Raw genomic sequence first — 20,985 nt, 5'->3', positions numbered from 1 at the left:
TGGATCCTCTTCAAGGGATTTAACCTCTGTGGGCCTCAGTTGTATCTTCTGTGAAATGGGAATAACATAACTCCCCCCATCTCAGAGGGCCAAAGTGAAGATTAACTCAGAGAATGCTTTCAAAGCACTTAGCCCAGTGCCCAGATCACAGTGGCAATTGTCATTCACTGCTATTACTATACCGGTAAAGGTATACTTGCTGTTGTTAAAAAGTATTCATTAAGCACCTACTTGGTGTCAATGCTCTCCCTCTTTATTGACTGGTTTTTCAAACCTCTGGGTCCCTTAGGAAACAGGTTTATTGTCTATATTTTGTTGATGAGGAAACGAACTCAGAGCAGAGTGCAAGGTCACAAAAGCAGTGCCTGGCGCTCAGTAGACGCTCAGCAAGTATCTGAGAATCTACTCAGGAGCCGGCCCGGGAAGGACCGAAATCCAGGTCCTTGCTTCAACCCCCACATCGGGCTGGGACTCAGGACCACTGATTCTGAGGCTCCGCCTCCCCCGCCCACCACCATCCCTCAGCGTTCCTCGGCTGGGAGGACTGCAAGTCCTGGGTCCTGCGGAGAAGGGGGCTGGGGAGTTGCGACTCCTGGGTCCCCAAGGGAGGAGGGAACAGAAGGGGTGGATTCCTGGATCTGAGAATGGAGGGAGTTGGAAGCTCAGTACCCTGGGTCCTGGGGGAAGAGATGACTGGGGTCCCTGACTTCTCTGAGAGAGGAGGGGGTGAGGTCCAGGACCCCTGGATCCTGGGGGAGCAGAGGGTCATGATCTCAGATCTCTGCATCCTCGTCTGTGGAAGTACGCTGCGTCTCAGACGCCTCGGTCTCGGGAAATCTCCCTTCTTCCTCGCTGCGGCCGCGCTATTTGGGCTTTGAAGCCGCAGGTTCCGAGGGGAAGGAGGGGGTGCAGGGGGAGGAGCCGCGGACCTGCGACAGGGGCGGGGGGAGGAGCCGAGCTGGCACCTCGGCCGGCGCGCGGGGCTGCGGCGGCGGCGGCGGCGGCGGCGGCGGCGGCGGCAGCTTCGGGTGAGTCTGCTCCTCCCCTCCCCCTGCCACAGCCCCCACCCCAGACCCATCCCGGGGGGCGGCCACAGCGCGTGGGGGCGGGGGTAGGTGCAGAGGTGAGCGGATCTCCCGCCCGGGAGTGGGAGTGCTGCAGCGTTTGCTGGTCGCCCCGGGGGAGGGGCACGTGGCCCTGGAAGGGGGGGTCCTGAAACACCTGGGTGTACCCCAACCTCGCCCACCGATCCCCCGAGCGTGGGGATGGTTTACCCACTCCATGGTCCCTAAGGACTTAGGACTCCGCGGCTTCTCGAGGTCCCAGACATTATTCCTCTCCCCTGCAGCGCCTTGGGACCCCGGCATCTCTTAACCCCCCCACCTCCAAAAAAATTCCCATCTCCGCAGCCGGGAGAGGTATTAAGGACTTCAATTCCCATCAGTCCCTGCAGAGCCTGGTCTATGAAGCCGCAGCAACGCGAGCGCAAGGCCTGCCGGGAATTGTAGTCTTTAAGCCGCCCCCGCCCCCCCGGAGCTGGGGACCCGGAGGTGGGAAGGGGTGGCTGGACTTCTCGGGGGTCGCCTGGGGTCGAGCAGCTGGCCCGAGTAGGACAAGATGTGCGGCTCGGACTGAGCTTTTTCTCACGGCCACGACCCCCAAATCCAGCACCCCCTCCCACCACCTGGCTCGTAGGGACAGGCCCGCACACCCGTGTCCACCCTACAACCCCCATGGGCTACCGCCAGCCGCCGCCTCGGCTGCCATCCAGGACACGGCAGGGATAAGCGCAGGTGAGTCTGCTATGCCTGTCTCGGAGTCCTGGCCTTCTGCAGCACCCCACGACACCTGTCCATCTGTGAGCCCTGATCTGTCTGTCCCTAATTTCCCCAGCACCCTCCTTCCAGTCCATCTCTGATGTCTAGTTGCAAACCATGTGTCGCTAATTCCCCTTCTCCCCACAGCCACCTATTTCTCCTGGTCCCCTCTCTTTTATGCGCCCCCCTACCAGTCCAACCTTCCTTCTGCACCCACGTCTGTCTGCCCAGTCCTTCTCTGTATCCTTGTGTCCATCTGTGATCTCTGGCCGTTATGTTTCTGTCCTTTATTTCTGCACCCCATCCATCCTCTTGTCCATTGTTTGTCTCTCAAAGATATTTCTGTCCATGCTCCTTCCTGGCACTTATCACTGCCCCTACGTCCACCCATCTCTCACACTCCCATGAATTACACACCAGCTTATTCTTTAAGGTTTGTCCATCCCACGTCTCGATCCTTAACTTTCCGTCTGTCTGTTCACCTGTCCCTCTCTTCTGGGCCCCAGTTTGCCCTTCCCATTATCTCTGTCTCCCCTCCCCTTACCTCTCCCTCTCTCAACTTGGCCCTTATCTCTGCATCTTTCATCTCCATCCCTCCCCAGCCAGCACCACACGTAATCATCTCTTATCTTTCTACCCCCATCCATCTCTCTCTCTCTCCCGCTCTCTCCCTGTCTACACCTTCCTGTTCCCTGGACCTACCAAGCCCTGTCCCACCCTGGGCCATTGCTCACGCTATTCCTGCTGCTTTGAATGCTTTTCCTCACTCCAGCCCCACTGCCCACTGCCCATGGCTGGCTCCATCCCACCCTTCAGATTTCAGAGAGCTCCCCCGACTGCCCACCTCCAGGTCCCCTTGTGACACATCCTCCAACTATTTCTTTTAGAGCACTTCTCACAGTCTGAGGGCTATGTGTTTCTGTGTGCGTGTTTGTTGATGTGTTTACTCTGTCTCCCCTCATTGCATTGTGACACCAAGAAGCTGGAGACCGCGTGGGGTTTGTTCCCTGCTGGGTCTGCAGCAGCTGGCACAGTGCCTCTCACGTAGTTGGTGCTCAGTGAATATTTGTTGAATGCACGAATGAGAAGTGGTTGTTCCGTTGTCTCTCCCTCCCGAAATTCTGTCCCTACATCTGTGCAACCCTAATCTTTGTCTCCTTGTCTGTCCACCCCTTTATTTATGCATCCTTAATCTCTGCCCCTCGGCTGGCCTTCCCAGTCTCTTCCTCCTTGTCCATTTGCCCCTAATTTCTTTTCCCTTGTCCAATCCTCCCCTAATCTCCATCCCCTTGTCCATCCACTCCCAATCGCTGTCCCCTCGCCTATCCTTTTTCTGTCTCTTTCCGCCCTTTATCCACCCCTCTCCCCCATTCCATTCCCTATCTGCACTCTTGCCCGGCCCCTCCCAAGAACAGGACCCGCTGGCCACCATGTCAGGAGACTACGAGGATGACCTCTGCCGTCGGGCACTCATCCTGGTCTCGGACCTCTGTGCGCGGGTCCGAGATGCCGACACCAGTGACAGGTGCCAAGAGTTCAACGACCTGCGAATCAGAGGCTATCCCCGGGGCCCCGATGCAGGTCAGCACCCCCAGCCGTCTTGGCCAGCCCCCTGCTTCCACCATAGCCAGGAGTTCTAGAGGTTCAGAACAGCCCTGCTCAGCTTCCTGTTCCTTATGGGGCCGGTCCCTCTTATAGTCTTGCCTCCATCCTGCCTGTTGCTGGTCCCCCAAACCTCTGATCTAAGGATAAGGAGCTCTGTGATCCGTGTGACCTGTGACCTTTGGATTTTGCCCTGTGGGCCTCCTGTCCACCCTCCCTCACCACCACTCCACTGCTGCCACACACCCCCTTCAGGTATCTTTGTGCATTTCACATAGTGCTTAGAAGCTCAGGCTCTTAAGTCAGTCTGTCTGACTTGTCTGGGTTCAAATCCCACCTCCCCCACTTACGAAATGAATGGCTTCTTCTGTGCCTCGATTTCCTCATCTGGAAAATGGGGATCATAAAAGTGACTACTTCATGGGGCATCTGAGAGACTCAAATGATATAACACATGTGGAGTGCTAAGAACAAGCTGGGCGCACAGTGGTCATTCAATATATGTTGGAACATACTTACTGAGCACCAACTGTGTACCAGACAGTATACAAGATCCACTACCCTTTGTGGTACATATAATCCCTATTTTCTCTTTTTTTTAATTTTATTTTTTAATTGAAGTATAGTTGGTTTACAGTGATTCAGCAAAGTGATTCATATATATTATTTTTCAGATTCTTTCCCATTATAGGTTATTACAAAATACTAAATATAGTTATAATCCCTATTTTCAATGGGGGAAACTGAGGTCCAGAAGGTGGAGTGATCGGCTCCAGGTAACCCAGCTAGGAATCAGCATGGTTCTGAGAGCTAGGGAATATCATGATTGCCCTCGTCCAGATGAAGAACCTTCAGGAAGCATGAGGTGGGAGGTTACAATGACAGTCACGCTTGCTGAGTGCCAGGGCGGGGCTCAGCATCTCGAGTGCAGGATGTCTATGGGACAGTGACGAGGAACGAGGCCCAGAGACCTGAAGCAGCTCGCTCAGAATCTCATAGCCTGTACGCAGGAGAGCCAGATTTTGACCCCAGGAAGCCTGGTACACTACTGCAATTGTGAGTGATGGGGAATCCCAAGACCACCCTCAGGTTCAATGATTTCTAGGACTCACAAAACTCAGAAAAGCTGTTATACGCATGGTTACATTTCATGACAGCAAAAGGATGGAGATTAAACTCAGCAAAGGGAGAAGAGGCATAAGGTAAGGTGCAGGAGAGACCAGGCATGAGCCTCCAGTTGTCCTGTCCTGATGGAGTCACGCAGACAGCCCTTAACTCTCCCAGCAACAATGTGTGACAACACGCACAGAGTAGGGCCCGCTCGGGAAGCTCACCAGAGCCTCTGTGTCCAGGGTTTTTACTGCTTGGTCTTAACCCCTCCAAGGGTCAAGCTCATAACACGTGGCCCAAAGACCCCAGCATCAATCACATTGTTACACAGACTATCTGATGTGGCCCGAGTGTCTCAGGTAAATAAAAACACTCGGCAGGACATTCCAAGGGCTTAGAGGTTCACCCCGGGAGCTGATCAAGGGCCAAATGTCTCTCTGGGCAAAAAGGTTAGTATTTTACTGCACCGCTACACTGCCTTGCACACCCAAATGGCTCCCCAGTGCAGGCAGACAGGGGTGAGAAGTCTGCCAGGGTTTGGAGGATGGATGTTTTGACTTGGAGAGGGTCTGGGCCAGGCTGACAGTGGGGGAAAGCATCCGTTCAATTCTTCTCCCCCTTCTCTTCCAAAATGGCCCCCTTTTTCCATTCTTTCCATGTTCAGGAGGCCAGAAAGTCCTTGCTCCGGTTTCTAACAGGCCCCCAGAACTCTAAGTAGATGTCGGTCACTTCGAAAGGAGCACCCTAAGGGGTTGGAGGCGGGGTGGGAAGCTCAGAGTTCTGCCACTGCCCGCCGTGTGGGCCTGCAGGGTCACGTTCTCTCTCTCAGACACTCAGTTTCCTTATTTGTAAACTAGGATCAATCATCCTTAGTTACACAGTATCCTGAGGATTAACACCATGGGCCACTGACTTAGATTCCCTGGGCAACTCAGGACTAGAGGGCATCCCCCTTGCCACCAAGAGCTCCCTGAAGTGACACAACCCCTCCACCCAGCTGAGCTTGTTGCCAATAGTTTAGTTATCTGCTACTCCCCCTGCCCCCCATAACTCATGGTCTGTACAGAGCAGGAATTTCCCCTGTGTTCCACCTCACTGAAGTCAACCCCAAATAAATTCACATTTCCTTGAAAAACCCCACTCCTGGTACCGATTACTAAATGAACCCAAAACCTTCAGTTCAAGATCTGGGCTGTCCTTGGGTTTCTCTGAAAGGCATATCAGCATATAGTAGGCATTCAGAGTGTGTTAGCTGCAGCAGAGGTGATGTTGGATACACGTGGCAGCAGCAATAAGATTTATTATTCTAACAAAAATTCATGTTCGAACTACCACTTATTGGGAAATATTGAGGTGTGGTGGCATAATGGTGAAGACGGTAAAGCCAGGCGCCCAGACTCGAATCCTGACTCCCCTGCTCCGGCTCTAGGACTCTGTGTCTTTGGTAACTTCGTGTCTCTTGGCCTCAGTTTCCTTTTGTGGAAAATAACAACGGGCATAATAATGTTGCCAACCTCCTAGCGTGCCTGTCAGGCATAGGAAGCAAAAGCGTATAAAGCACTTATGTGTCCGGAACGCAGTCACCTCTCAGGAGATGTTTGCCGTTATCTCCCCCAGCTTGCTCGGCACACCATTTACTCCCTGCATTCCTTAAAAGCACTATGAGAGGCAGCACTGATTTTTCCCATTTGTCAGATGGGGACTGTCAGGCTCAGAGAGGTTAAGATATGTTCCCAAAGCCACACAGCAAGCTGGGATTTGAACCCTGACCTGCCTAACTGTGCCATGCAGTCTCCTTTCTCCTTGATCAACTCTTAGCATTTTAGGGAACCTTCGTCCTACCTCGGATGGTGTATTCCCTTACAGAGAGTCACTGTGGGCTAGCAATCCAGAGAATAAAAAGATGAAAATCCGAAGACAGACTGCCGGCTCCAATCCCAGATCTGTCATTGACTACCTGTGCAGCCTTACACAAGTCACTCAACCTCTGGGGTTCTTCATCTTAAAAATGGTTAGATAGAAACACCGACCTTGAGTAGTCGTGGAGTTTATACTAAGTATTACATGTAGGGTGCTTAGGACGGTGTGTGGCAAATAGTAAAGGTTAGCTCTTGGGGACAGCAATGGGAGGATAAACTCTGACCCCGCCCTGACCCCTGACCTTTGTCCTCACTCTCTCCAGACATCTCCGTGAGCCTGCTGTCGGTCATCGTGACGTTCTGTGGCATTGTCCTTCTGGGTGTCTCCCTCTTCGTGTCCTGGAAGCTGTGCTGGGTGCCCTGGAGGGACAAGGGAGGCTCAGCAGTGGGCGGTGGCCCCCTGCGCAAAGACCTAGGCCCTGGGGTCGGGCTGGCAGGCCTGGTAGGCGGCGGTGGGCACCACCTAGGGGCTGGCCTGGGTGGCCATCCCCTGCTGGGGGGCCCACACCACCATGCCCACACTGCCCACCATCCGCCCTTCGCTGAGCTGCTGGAGCCGGGCAGCCTAGGGGGGTCAGACCCCCCAGAGCCCTCCTACTTGGACATGGACTCGTATCCAGAGGCTGCAGCTGCTGCAGTAGCCGCTGGGGTCAAGCCGAGCCAGACATCTCCTGAGCTGCCCTCTGAGGGCGGCGCAGGCTCTGGGCTTCTCCTGCTTCCCCCCAGTGGTGGGGGCCTGCCCAGTGCCCAGTCGCATCAGCAGGTCACAAGCCTGGCACCCACCACCAGGTGAGACAGGCTACTGGGCTGGGGGTCCACTCTGAACTTCTGTTCTTCTTATGTGTCTCTTTCCCATCTATGGCTCTCTTGAGTCCTGGGGAAGGAGGGAGCTTGGGGTGTGGGTTCCTGAATCCTGGGGAAAGAGGAGGCTAGGGATCCAGACTCCTGAGTTGGAGGGAGGAGGGGGCTAGAGGTCTAGGTTCTTGGATCCAGAGGAAGGAGGAGGCCGAGGACAGGACTCTGGGACCAGGAAGGTGGAAGAGAATGGAGGTTAGACCCCTGAGTCCCTGAGGCACAAAGCAATTCATCTCTTTCTCCCTAAGCCTGGACCGGTGGTGGGACCTGCAGTTCATCCATCCATTGTTCATCATTCTGTACATGTACACCGAGCACCTAATATGAGCGAGAGCTGAGCTGGGTGTTGGAAAAGAATAGAGGCGAGCACGGCAGACACACCCTGCCCTCACGCCACTCACAATCCAGGGGAAGTGGGTCCCCAGGTCAGCTGTCCCTATCCAGCCAGGCCAGGGCTGCAGTAAAGCAGCCTAGGGGACGTGGGCAGGACCAGATCACACAGGGTCTTGAATGCTGGACTGAGGGGGTGGGACCTTGTCCTAGGGCACTGGGGAGCCACAAAGGGCTGTGAGCAGAGGAGGTCAGCTCTGGGCAGAAAGACCTCTCTGGGGCCACATAGGGGACAGACTGGAGAGACAGATTGGATACCAAGAGTCCAGGCAGGAGACAACAAGGCTGAACTGGGGATGGTGGAGGAGGAGATGAGGTAGAGAGAGTCAGGGCGCCGAGAGTCAGGGATGGAACTGGGGTTGACAGCTGTGGGTAGAAGGGGGTGGGAGGAGGTAAGGACAGCACCCAGGGGTCTGGCCTGGCGGTTGATTGGGTGAATGGTGGGGCCGTCAGAGGATCTAGGAAGAGCAGTGGGTTTGAGGGAGACCCTGAGCTTATCTGGGTCTTGTTGAATGGGAGGGGCCCGGGGGAGCGTCCGGGGAAAACTGCCTCCGGGAAGGATTGTCTTGGGCTCCAGAGGTTCATAGGTGGTTCTTGTCCAGTGGGCTGGCCAAGGGCTCATGGAAGATATAGTTTGAGGTCTCTGGGGAGGCCTTCCAGAGGTTGATGGATACACCAGTCTGAGTTCCTCCTTCCCCCATTATACAGATGGAGAAACTGAGGCCCAGAGGGTGTTAATGACCTCCTCAAAGTCACTCTGGGAGCAGGGACTGGCCCTTCAGTAGCTGAAGGCATCTCACCCGGCATCCCTTTCCACGGCTTGGTGCCCTCCCACTTCCCCCAGCCTCATGCCTGCCTCCCAGCGCATCTGGGGCTACCACGTCCAGTCATGACTGCCCATCACTAGGGGCCCAGGTGTGATGGTCCATGCGGGAGAGGATGGACGAGCAGGGACCACAGGGATGGGGACATTCAGGAGATGGGAGGGAAAGGATTACAGGGGAGAGAGGAGATGACGATGGCCCCAGCTGTCTGACCTGCAAATCTAGGTGGATTCTGGGGAACTGGGAGAGCGAGTGGGCTTGGGAGGAGGCACTGAGCCCAGCAGGGAACACGAGGGGTATGTGGTGTCTGATGGGCAGCTGAGGCTGTGGGCTGAACCAGGCTGGAGCTCAGAAGACAGATTTAGCAGACGTCAGGCTGTTGATGGCCGTGGAAACCTGGGGCACAGCTGAGCTTGTCCAGGGAAAGCGTGTGAGTGAGAAGGGGAGAAGATGGCAAAGATGGTTAAGGACAGAGCTTTGGGCTTCCAGAGTGTTCTACAAACACAGACAGCCAGAAAAGGAAGTTGAGACAGAAAGAAAGGGGGAGCGATGGTCAGGTGGGAGAGCATGAGGCTGGGACTTAGGACGGGTTAGGGAGACTTGGAGAAGGGCAGGTGCAGGACCAGGGGGTCTGGGCTGTGTGAGGCCCCAGGGGTCCATAGAGAAGCTACTCTGGGTCACCCCTTGAGGTCAGAAGGAGGCTTCTAGAGGCTGGTGCAAGCCCAGGCCTGGGGTGGAGCTAGCTTAGAAAGGGGGATAGGTCACCCTCCTCACACAGATGGGGAAACTGTGGCTCCGAGAATTCAAGTGCCTCGCTCAAGGTCACAGTGGGCAAAGGTGGGGACCTGTGTGCGCCTGGCAATGGGGTTTGGGGAAGAGGCAGGGAGGAGCCTCCCAGGTCTTCAGATGCAGCGAAGATCGGAGCCACTGACCCCACCTTGTCTTCCCCACCCCGCAGGTACCCGGCCCTGCCGCGGCCCCTCACCCAACAGACCCTGAGCTCCCAGCCGGATGCGGGCAGTGAGGAGCGGCCGCCCGCCCTGCCCTTACCCTTACCAGGCGGCGAGGAGAAAGCCAAGCTCATCGGACAGATCAAGCCGGAGTTGTACCAGGGCACTGGACCCGGCGGCCGGCGCGGCGGCGGGGCCCCAGGTTCCGGAGAGGCCGGCGCGGGGGCGCCCTGCGGCCGCATCAGCTTCGCCCTGAGGTACCTCTACGGCTCCGACCAGCTGGTGGTGCGTATCCTGCAGGCCTTGGACCTCCCGGCCAAGGACTCCAATGGCTTCTCAGACCCCTACGTCAAGATCTACCTGCTGCCTGACCGCAAGAAAAAGTTTCAGACCAAGGTCCGGAGTGGTGGGCTGGACATCCGGGTCCCAGGGAGGAGGGGCTGGGGGCCGGGACTCCTGGGTCTGAGGGGGGAGGGGCTGGGGGCCGGGACTCCTGGGTCTGAGGGAGGAGGGGTTGAGGGCCTGGAGCCCTGGGTCTGAGGGAGGAGGGATTAGGGGCGGGGACTCCTGGGTCTGAGGGGGAGGGGCTGGGGGCCGGGACTCCTGGGTCTGAGGGAGGAGGGGTTGAGGGCCTGGAGCCCTGGGTCTGAGGGAGGAGGGATTAGGGGCGGGGACTCCTGGGTCTGAGGGGGAGGGGCTGGGGGCCGGGACTCCTGGGTCTGAGGGGGGAGGGGCCGGGGGCCTGGATCCTGGGTCTTAGGAAGGAGGGGCAGGGGGCCTGGATCCTGGGTGTGAGGGGGGAGGGGCTGGGGTTCCAGATTCCTGGGTCTGAGGAAGGAGGGGGTAGGGGTCCAGACATCTGGGTCCCGGGCAGGAGGGGCTGGTGGGCATAGTGTCTGTCTCCCTTCGTCGCCCACCCCCTCTAGGTACACAGGAAGACCCTGAACCCCGTGTTCAATGAGACATTTCAGTTCTCCGTGCCCCTGGCTGAGCTGGCCCAGCGCAAACTGCACTTCAGCGTCTATGACTTTGACCGCTTCTCCCGGCACGACCTCATCGGCCAGGTGGTTCTGGACAACCTCCTCGAGCTGGCTGAGCGGCCCCCCGGCCGCCCGCTGTGGAGGGACGTCGTGGAGGGCGGCTCGGTCAGTGGCTGCTGCATCCCCCATCCCGGGGACCTGGGACCCCTCAGTTTGCCATCTCCTTGCCCCCCACTTCATAACCTTGTAACTCCTTGATCCTGGAGTTTTCTGTTTAGCTTTATTTTGTTGTGAGATATTGCAAACGTACAAGCAAGAATAGAGACCGATATAATGGACCCCCATTCCCCATCCGCACTTTGTCAACTATTAATATCATAACTGGGCCCCAGGTTTCCCAACTTCTGACACCAGCACCTCACCCCCCCACCCCGTTGACATCTGATGGTAACCATTGAGAAAACTATAATAGACGCCCATATACCCACCGGCCAGCTTTGTCAAACTTCCATGCCATGACCCCCTGACTTCTGCCCGCTGGCCCTAGATTCCTGACCCTCCAACTTCCCAAGCCCAAAGTTCCTTTTGTTTTCCCAACTTCCTTCGCCTCACAACCTCCCAATTTTCCAATTCCCAGACTTCCTGAACTCTCCCAACCCCTCTGAACTCTGAACATTTTGTTTCAAACCCCTGACTTTCAGATTCTCGAATATAATCTAATCCTCTGTCTCTTCATGGTCTCCACTAGAATCCTGATAGCCTGATGCCCCAAGCCTCGGACATACTGGGATCCCCAATATCCTGACATCTCCCCAATTCCCCCAACAACCCCCATGGGCCCCTTCCTCATTTCTTACAACCTCATTCTCCTGTATATCCAATCCTTCCCCAAACCCAGCCCCTAGGTCTTCGTTGGGTGTCCTGACCCCTTCCACGCCCCAAACTTCACACCCTCCCAACTCCTCAGCCCTCTCAGCTCCAATCTGTGGGTTTCCCAACATTCCAGCTCTCTGCCAATCTGGGGTAGCTGTGTGTGTCAGGGCTGGGTGAGCCCTGTCTTCATATCACGAGGGCTGGTTTTGCCCACCTGATGGCCCTACTCAAGGTCCTTCCCTTCTCTGAGCCTCAGTTTCCCCATATGTACAATGACACGGTTGAACCAGGTGCCCATGGCTCTTCCTAAAGTACCCTTCGCTGGACCCTCCAGAGCCTGCTTGCTCAGTCCCCCAAGCCCAGCCTGTGAGAACCACGTGCCTAGTTGTAGGGTCCTGACCCCAGGACCCACCTAGCCCCGCTCCCTGTCATTCCCTGAGGCAGCCCCACCCCAAGGCACTCTCCTGCATCCATCTTTGTCTCCTTTTGTCACCTCTCCTTTTCCCTCCGCCTCCTGATAGCTCCAGGTATCGCTCATTCTTTCATTTATTCATGCATTCCTTCAACACCTGTTTTTTTCAGGATCAAGACCTCGGGAGCTGTGGGTCTAAGTTGTCACACAGTTTGCTGTCAGGGGGCCAGCATTACGGGGACACACAGTGCGAGCATCTGCTCAGGGCTGCAGGGAATCTGGGAGCTTGTGGGAAGAGGTGACAGCTAAGCTACGGCTTGGTGGCCGAGAGGAGATGGGGAGGAAGGGTATTTAAGCCAAGGGGACAGCCTGGGCAAAGCCTCAGGGGACTGAGTGGGGAGTCTAGGGACCTGGGCTCCTAACTGTGGTTGGGAGGCGAGGGGCCGAGATGGCTGAAGGATGGGACAGGCGGGTCATAGGTCCCCTAGCTCTGGCCACTGTTCCAGGTCCATCTGTGTGTGTCACAGCGAAGGGTCTGCCTTCCTTGTAACCTCTGTCTGGTTCTTGGCTGTCTCCTGTCTTGAGACTGACCTTTCTGTGTCTTTTCTCTGCCCCACTCTCTCTGGATCTCTGTCCCTTTCTCGATGTAGGTCTCTGCCTCTGTTTCTCTCTCTCTCTCCGGGTCTTTTCCCCTCCCCTCTCATTCTGGGTCTCTGTCACTCTCTCTGGGTGTCCATACCCCCCACCAAGTCTCTGTCCCCCTCTCTGGATCCCTAGTCCTGCCCCTTGGGGACTCCGTCGCCTCCCAGGCCTCGGTGCTCCCTCTGAGTCTATGCCCCTCTTCCTCCTACCCACCCCCTCTGTGCTCCCCTGTCTGGGTCTCTACCACCCCTCTCTCCTCTGGGTCTTTCTGACTTTAGAACTCTGTGGGTCTGTCTTTCTGACTGTATCTCTCAGCGTTTGCATCTCTGTCTCAGTCTATTTCTCACCGTGTTCTTCTCTCTCTCTCTCCCTCTTTCTGTCCCTCTCCTGCTCTCTCCCGCTCTCTCCCCCCACCCATGCCTCTTCCAGTCTTCCCTGCAGAGCAAATAGGCTTTGACGGTGGCAGGCAGCTGTGGCCGAGGAGTTACCTGGTTTGGCCCGAAGTCAGATTGTTAAGTGGATCAGAAACCTGAGCCCTGGAGACGTGAGAGGACAGCTGGAGTCTGGGGATGGGAGAGAAAGTCAGGGAGAGACAGTGGGAGGCTGAGGCAAGGCGTCGCTGACCCTCTTTCCCCAACTGCAGGAAAAGGCAGATCTTGGGGAGCTCAATTTCTCACTCTGCTACCTCCCCACCGCCGGGCGCCTCACCGTGACCATCATCAAAGCCTCTAACCTCAAAGCAATGGACCTCACCGGCTTCTCAGGTGGGTTCCGGGAAGGCGCTGGCATCTGAAGGCGGGGAGGGGCTGGGACTCCTGGGTCTGAGGGGGGAAGGGCTGGGGGGGCCTGGATCCTGGGTCTGAGGGAGGAGGGGCTGGGGGCCTGGGCCCCTGGGTCTGAGGGAGGAAGGGCCGGGGGGAAAAAGGCTGCGGATCCAGAACCTTGCGTCTGGGAGAAGAGGGGTCTGGGGTCCACAGTCGGGTCTGAGGAAGTCGAGGTTCAGTGCTCTCCACAACCGCCCCCAGACCCCTACGTGAAGGCCTCGCTGATCAGCGAGGGGCGGCGTTTGAAGAAGCGGAAAACCTCGATCAAGAAGAACACGCTGAACCCCACGTACAACGAGGCGCTGGTCTTCGACGTGGCCCCCGAGAGCGTGGAGAACGTGGGGCTCAGTATCGCGGTGGTGGACTATGATTGGTGAGGGCGCGGGGCGGGGGGGTGAGGGCGGGGGGCGGGACCGGGCCTGCCTCCCTCCCTCTCAGGTGCTCACCGACCCCCCACCCCTGACCCCCAGCATCGGACACAACGAGGTGATCGGCGTGTGCCGCGTGGGTCCCGACGCCGCCGACCCCCACGGCCGCGAGCACTGGGCCGAGATGCTGGCCAACCCGCGCAAGCCCGTGGAGCACTGGCACCAGCTGGTGGAGGTGCGTGGCGCCACCCGACGTCCCTCCCACCGCGTTTGCCCCTTCACTCACGCAACGCGTCACGTTTCTGTGGGCTGTGGAGTCAGCGTAGGTTCGAACCCCCGCTCTACCATCTCTAGCTGTGTGATTTAGAGCAAGTTACTTGAACTCTCTGTGTCTCAATTTCCTCTGTTGGGAAATGGGACCGTTAATAACACCTATTGTTAGGGTAGATGTGAAGATTCAGTGAGTTAATGCAGGACTAAGTGTCTGCCTCTTAGTAAGGGCTCAGTAAATAGTCAGCTACTATTATTATTATTACCCATGGTGCTAAGTCCCAAACAAAAGGAAAACACTAGGTGATAAAATAGAGCGGAGTTTTCTTTATTTGTTATTTAAAGCAGGCTGTGAAAATTGAAATGAATAAGAAAATAAAGTTGAAATAGAACAGAACAGACATTTTCACAGGGCAGCAAACCAAGGATCATAGCGTTAATTTATTTTTCTCCCTGTCAGTTGTGGTCCAAAACGTTTTGGAATCTGGGAGGTAGAGGGAATCTGGATGGGGGATGGAGGATGCCCTTTAGATTAGGGGGTCATAGAGGGCTTCTTGGAGGAGGTGACATTTGAGCAGAGACCTGGAGGTTGAAAAGGAATGGGCTCAGGTGAAGAAGATTGTAGGGAGAGGGCAAGGCTGCCCGTTCCTGTTCCTCGGAATCATCGAGGAGGCTGATGTCAGCGGTGAGCCTGGAGCAGACAAAGAAGGGGTACGAGCAGATCCCAAGAGGCCTTGTGGGTCACGCAAGAACCAGCCTGACAATTTTTAAATTAAAAATTTAAGATCATTACTTGGTCAAGAGAAATTTTCAAACGTGGTTCTCTCATTTGAAACCAAGAAAAGCAAAGAAGTAGCTTTTGAAGCTATTGATGAATTTGCTGTCACTAAAGCCAAGGAAGTAAAATTATACTAGATTCTTTGTAGGGTGTAAATTAAACATTTACACTTAAGAAAATGTGAATTTCAATACACTTACTCTTCTTTTTTTTCAGTATGTTCTCAATTATTTTAATATGCCACGAAAAAAAAATTTTAAATACAGAAAAATCAGGTGTATAGTTCTCCTTTCATCTCCAGTTCTTGAGCCCAGGAACTGGCCCTTATTTACAATTTAAATAAATTTTAATTTTAAATAAATTTTAAATAAAACAAGTTTCATTTAAAATTTATTTAAAATGACACAGGACTGGCTTTTATTTAAAATTTGTATTTTGCTCATCATGGATTTTTTTTGCATTCATTTTGATTTTTTTTAAATTGCATTACAATAGCATTTATCTTGACTGCTGAGTTTGGATGCAACTTAAATTTGACACTAGGAGTCAGTTCCTCACTTGGAATTGACTAGTCTGGCCCTGCTTTGGACTTTTTTCCTGGTTAGGGGTGCGGGGGACTTAAAGGGCTGAGCACAGAACTCAGATGTGAGTTTTGAAAAGACCGTGATTGTAGTTGGATAAACAGATGGCAGCTTCTCCGTCCTTCCATCACTCACTCTTCTAATTCCCTCACTCATTTATTCACAAACTTCTCTGGAAGCAGAGAGGAGCTGAACCCCAGCAGGGTCTGGCCCTGACCTTGACTTTCAGCCAGTAGTGTTATGTGGCCCCAGAGCATCTCTACTCCCAGAGCTGACCCTGCCCCTTCTCTGCTCAGCCCTCCCGTGGCTCCATGGCACCCCCAGGACCGGGTCTCAGCTCCTCAGAGGCCCTGCAGGGTCTTCCCCATCACCCCAGTATCCTCATCTCTCCTCACATTTCCACGGACTGCTTCTTTGTGTCTCAGTTTCTGCATCTGTAGAATGGGACTGTTGTACCACTTGTCCCATCACTTCAGAGCCAGGCAAAAAAGAGAACTGTAAGTGATGAAAACAGGGAATTCCCTGGCAGTCCAGTGGTTAGGACTTGCGCTTTCACTACCGAGGGCGAGGGTTCAATCCATGGTTGGGGAAGTAAGATCCCACAAGCCGCAAGTCACAACCGAAAAAAAAAGAAAGAAAACAGGTTTGATGTCTTATTAGATTATTAGCAACTGTTTTGTCTCTGTCCCTCACTCCTGAGCTTCTGGATTTCCCCTTTCAGGAAAAGACTTTGACCAGCTTCACAAAAGGCAGCAAAGGATTGTCAGAGAAAGAGAACTCAGAGTGAGGGGTAAGGAACCCAGACCGGGGGTGGGAGGGGCTGGACTCCTGGGTCTGAGGATGGAGAGACATAGGACCGGGATTCCTGGGTCCCTGGGGTGGTGACGGAACTACAGCAGGTCATGGGCCTGCTCTCTGCCATCACTGATGTTTCCTCCCTGCCCGGTCCTGCAGGTCTGGCCTAAGCTCAGGATCGGACCAGGCCCCCTCAGGACCCCATCCCTTCCTGCCCGGACTGTGAATTCATCTCCTCGAAGCCATAACGTCCGAGCCACGTGGTGCGGGGCAGTGCTGGGCCTGCCCATCCTTCTACCCCTGGAGGTGTGGGGATGGAAGGCAGGCGGGCCCAGCTCCCTGTTTCAGGGTGGGGGGCATCCAGTCTCCACTGTGTCTGTCCTCCCTTCCCCGGGGCTCCCCATCCAGGCGAGGGGCCGTGCATGTCTGGGGGACCCCTCCCCCTCCCCAAACCTCTGTCTGTCTCTGTGTCTCTTTGCTGTTTGTACAAGACTTGGCGTCCTAACCCTTGTTCTCACCGTGAATGTCAACAGACCAATCCTTCGTGTTCCCCTAGACACACGCACAGCTGTGTCTACCCTTTCTGTTCACCACATCCCCCGTCTGGCCAATCCCCCCACTGCTGCTGCTATGAATGCCGGAATAAACACATGCCGTGGGTCTCACTCCGTCTAGGGCTCCTGTCCTTTCTGGGACCGGGAAGCTGGGTTGGAACATCCTGGCTCTGCATTCAGACAAATGTTTCATTCGCTGCCTGGGTGACCTTTGGCAACTTAATTGATTTATCTGAGCCTTTCTAAATTTCACATTGGCCAGGACCACTGTGATTATAGGACACAAAATGCAACCCAGGGGCTTCCCTGGTGGCGCAGTGGTTAAGAATCCACCTGCCAACGCAGGCGACACGGGTTAGGGCTCTGATCCGGGAAGATCCCACATGCCGCAGAGCAGCTAAGCCGATGTGCCACAACTACTGAGCCCGCGCGCCTAGAGCCCGTGCTCTGCAACAGGAGAAGCCACTGCAATGAGAAGCCCGCACACCGCAACAGAGAGTAGCCCCCGCTTGCCGCAGCTAGAGAAAGCCCACGCACAGCAACGAAGACCCAACGCAGCCAAAAATTAATTAATTAATATTTTAAAAGGCAACCCAAACTACTGTAAGCCACAAGCAGCATGGAAAGACATCCAGGGAAGTCTGAGGGCACAGAAGGACTTCAGGCATGGTTGGATCCAGGTGTTCGAGTGATTCTGCTTTGTCCTTTATTGACTTCATTCTCAGGCAGGTCTTTGTGGTGGTAATAAACGGCCATTTGGAACTGCGGCTTCTGCGTCTGCCATCATGCCTTCAGCTGCAGAAAACAGAGAGAGCTGAAATGGTAGAGATTTCTTTTGCTCATCTAACAAACGTTTTAAAGATACAAAGTCCCAGGGTTAGTTCAGCTGCTCAGTGTCAGGCACTGGGTTGGCATCTGTGAGAATTGTTTTGCTTTCCCCTCGTGGGTACAAACTGTCTGCAACGGTACCACATGTTGTGTTCTCAGACGGTGACATCTAAAACAGAAAATGTGGACAGGGGCCTCCCCTTATGTGTTCCCTTTTTTTTCTCCCCGGAAGAGTTCTCCTTCTCATTTGCCAGAGTGGGTTCTGTGGCCAGCCTGGGTTGCAAAGCAGTCTGGAAAGTGAGCATCTGTCATTTCTAGTCTATATTGTGGGATGTGGCCCTTGCCAGCAAGGAAGCACAGAAAGGGGAATGATTGTTGGGTAGGAAATTAACAGGACCTGCTGCAGCTGCAAAAAAATTGGAAACAAAATTAGGACAGTCTCCCTCTCCCTCTCTCTCTCTCTCTCTCTCTCTCTCTCTCTCTCTCTTTCTCTTTCTCTCCCTGCTTCCATATCATTCAGGAAAAGGATTCTGACTGGTCCTGCTCAGACCTTGGATCATCACCTCAAGCTAAGCATGTGTCCAGTTGGCAAGCTTGCTCTTGAGCCTTGCCCCCGCCGTGGCTGATTCTTCCTCCACTGCCCATCTCACCTAGATTGGCTCAGACCCCCTCAGGAACTCATCCCTTCTTCCCTAGCTGTGAATTCATCTCCTGAAGTCATAACGGTTTGTTAGTAGAGAACATGGGGGGTCCCCTGATGGACAGCCCCAACAAAATCACATGGCAGTGCGTGCCACAACTACTGAGCTCACACACGCTGGAGCCCGCGCGCCACAACTACAGAGAAGCCCGCACATCGCAATGAAGAGCCGGCACACCACAGCGAAAGATCCCTCATGCCGCAACTAAGACCCAACGCAGCCAAATAAATGAATAAATAATTTTTAAAAAAGAATCACATGGCAGTAGTCAGGGGACCGTCCTTCAAAGTAGTGAATGTCCACTACATGACTAGTTGACATGAATTCACACCCACTTGACCATATACAGCATTTCAAAAAATTCTACCATGAAGAAATGGTACAGCCACTGTATTCATGTGCTAGGGCTGCTGTAACAAATTACCACAAAGTGGCTGGCTGAAAACGACAGAAATGTATTCTCTAATAGTTCTAGAGACCAGAAGTCTGAAGTCAAGGTGTCAGCAGGGTTGGTTCCTGCTGAGGCTCTAGGAGAGAATTCGTACCATGCCTCTCACCTAGCTCCTGGTAGCTACCTGGACTCCTTGGCGTTCCTTGTCTGGTAGATGCATTGCTCCAATCTCTGCTTCTGTCTTCACATCGCCTTGTCCCCTGTGTCTCTGTATCTCAAATCTCCCTCTCCCTTTCCCTCTATTTAAAAGCACATCGAACACTGATTTTTTTTTATTTATTGCACTGTAACTAGGAGTACATGTACTCTCTTTTCTTGAGGAATGAGCACTTTTCAAAACTCTAATAAATGTCAAGGTTAGAAAGGTACAATACGATATGTAAAGTTCAGCTTAAAGGCAAACAAGGCAGCCTATTAGCATCCACAAGGATTGCAAGTTGATTTTAACCTAATAAATATCTTGAAAATACCCTTAGGAAGACAGTCTGTCATGCCAAACTTACCCTCTAAATTAATGTCATACTCTATTGGGCATGCTGCTTGTTTATTCTTTTTGCCAACTTTGATGATGCCACTACATTCAGCAAGTTTATCTGGTACACAAGTGAGCTTTGTTTTTTGTTGTCGTTTTTGTTTTTTTGTTTTTTTCTGGCCACACCACGCGGCTTGCAAGGTCTTAGTTCTTCCACCAGGGATCGAACCTGTGCCCCCTGCAGTGGAAACATGGAGTCCTAACCACTGGACCGCCAGGGAAGTCCCTAAAGTGAGCTTTGAATTAGAGCTTAGGCTCAAATTCTCCTCCCCATGTATTAGCTCGGTGACTTCGGGCAAAGTATATAACCTCTCTATGCCTCGATTTCTTTAACTGTAGGGTAGAGAAATGATAATGCCTACTTCACAAGAATGTTATGCAGATTAAGTGAAATAATACACGTGAGACACTTAGCGTGGTATTTGGTATATAGTAACTGACTCAAATGTTAGCTAATAATATGGATAATGATGGTGACTATAACTACTACTAATTATTATATATTATTAGAACATATTTGTGCATTAGGAATCTTCATAATCACTTTAATATTGACTGACCTAAAATAAAAGTATCAGCTATTCCAGAAAAGAGAAAGATGTTTCCGGGTAAGGAAGTGTAAGCAGGACAATTTTTTTTTAATTTTTTAAATTTTAAATAATTTGCTTTGAATAGGCATAAGTTGGTTACAATCACCCCTACATGGGGTTTGTGGGGAGGTTTTGTTTTTTGTTTTGCTGCCTTTCTCTTATAAATGTACCTGTCATTGGATTTAGGGACCACTCTAAATCCAGGATGATCCCATCTGGAAATCCAGGATGATCCCATCTGGAAACCCTTAACTCAATTACATCTGCAAAGAGCCCTTTTCCAAATACGATCCCGTTTGCAGGTTCTGGGGAGTTAGGACAATGACATCTCTTTTGAGAGTCACCATTAAACCTCTTGCAATCACCTCGGAAAACAGTTTATCGGTTTCTCATAAAGTTAAACATGTGACTCAGCAATCCCACTCCGAAGGAATATTTACCCATGAGAAGTGAAAGCATATGTCCACACAAATATTCACAGCCACCTTATTCACAATAACCCCAATGTGGAAAACTGGAAACAAAGGAAATTGTCATCACCAGGAATGGGTAAACAAATTGTATGTCCATAGGATGGAATCAAAAGAACTACCGACTGATATGTGTGACATCAGAAACAGTGTGTCTTGTGAAAGAAGCCAGACAGAAAAGAGTACAAGCTGTATGATTCCATTTCTATGAAATTGTGAGAAGGGAATACTGATCTCTAAGGACAGAAGTCAGATTAGGGTTGCCTGGAGCCAAGCAGTGGGGATGGGGGATTGATTACATACAGGTAAGGAGGAACCTTTTGGAATGATGGAACTGTTCTATATCTTGATTGTGGAGGTGACCATACACTGTATATACTTGTCAGAACTCCTAGAAGAGTACACTTAAAATCGGTGCATTGTTTTAAATTATGGCAAAATACGCATAACAGGGGCTTCCCTGGTGGCACAGTGGCTAAGAATCCGCCTGCCAATGCAGGGGACATGGGTTTGAGCCCTGGTCCGGGAAGATCCCACATGCCGCGGAGCAACTAAGCCCGTGTGCCACAACTACTGAGCCTGCGCTCTAGAGCCCGTGAGCCACAACTGCTGAGCCCCCGAGCCACAACTACTGAAGCCTGCGGGCTTAGAGCCCGTGCTCCGCAACAAGAGAAGCCACCGCAGTGAGAAGCCCGCACCCCGGAACAAAGAGCAGCCCCCGCTCGAAGGAACTAGAGGAAGCCTGTGTACAGCAACGAAGACCCAAGACAGCCAAAAATAAATCAAAAATTTAAAAAATACACACAGCATAAAATTTACTATCTTAACCCTTTTGAAGGTTCAGTGCATTCGTGTTAAGTACATTCACA

At 53.2% G+C, this 20,985-nt stretch overlaps 1 protein-coding gene across 1 annotated transcript; it reads left to right on the top strand.

The window, feature by feature from the left end:
- Window positions 1-1,657: 1,657 nt before the first annotated feature.
- On the top strand, window positions 1,658-16,643 carry SYT3 (synaptotagmin 3). The gene is made up of 10 exons (XM_079906553.1): window positions 1,658-1,793; window positions 3,233-3,398; window positions 6,712-7,237; window positions 9,476-9,863; window positions 10,394-10,612; window positions 13,018-13,138; window positions 13,400-13,571; window positions 13,669-13,801; window positions 15,917-15,985; window positions 16,150-16,643. The coding sequence occupies exons 2-9, from the start codon at window positions 3,248-3,250 to the stop codon at window positions 15,980-15,982; spliced, it is 1,776 nt and encodes a 591-aa protein (XP_079762679.1). The 5' UTR covers window positions 1,658-1,793; window positions 3,233-3,247; the 3' UTR covers window positions 15,983-15,985; window positions 16,150-16,643.
- The last annotated feature ends 4,342 nt before the right edge of the window (window positions 16,644-20,985 follow it).

The sequence above is a fragment of the Stenella coeruleoalba genome, assembly GCF_951394435.1.
Source record: "Stenella coeruleoalba genome assembly, chromosome: 20".
NCBI lineage: Eukaryota > Metazoa > Chordata > Mammalia > Artiodactyla > Delphinidae > Stenella > Stenella coeruleoalba.
This window is presented reverse-complemented; position numbering and strand designations above follow the sequence as displayed.

Coding starts and splice junctions, on each gene's coding strand:
- SYT3 (XM_079906553.1), top strand. CDS start 3,248: ATGTCAGGAGACTACGAGGATGACCTCTGCCGTCGGGCACTCATCCTG. Junction 13,139..13,399: donor GGACCTCACCGGCTTCTCAG/GTGGGTTCCGGG, acceptor AACCGCCCCCAG/ACCCCTACGTGAAGGCCTCG. Junction 13,572..13,668: donor GCGGTGGTGGACTATGATTG/GTGAGGGCGCGG, acceptor CCTGACCCCCAG/CATCGGACACAACGAGGTGA.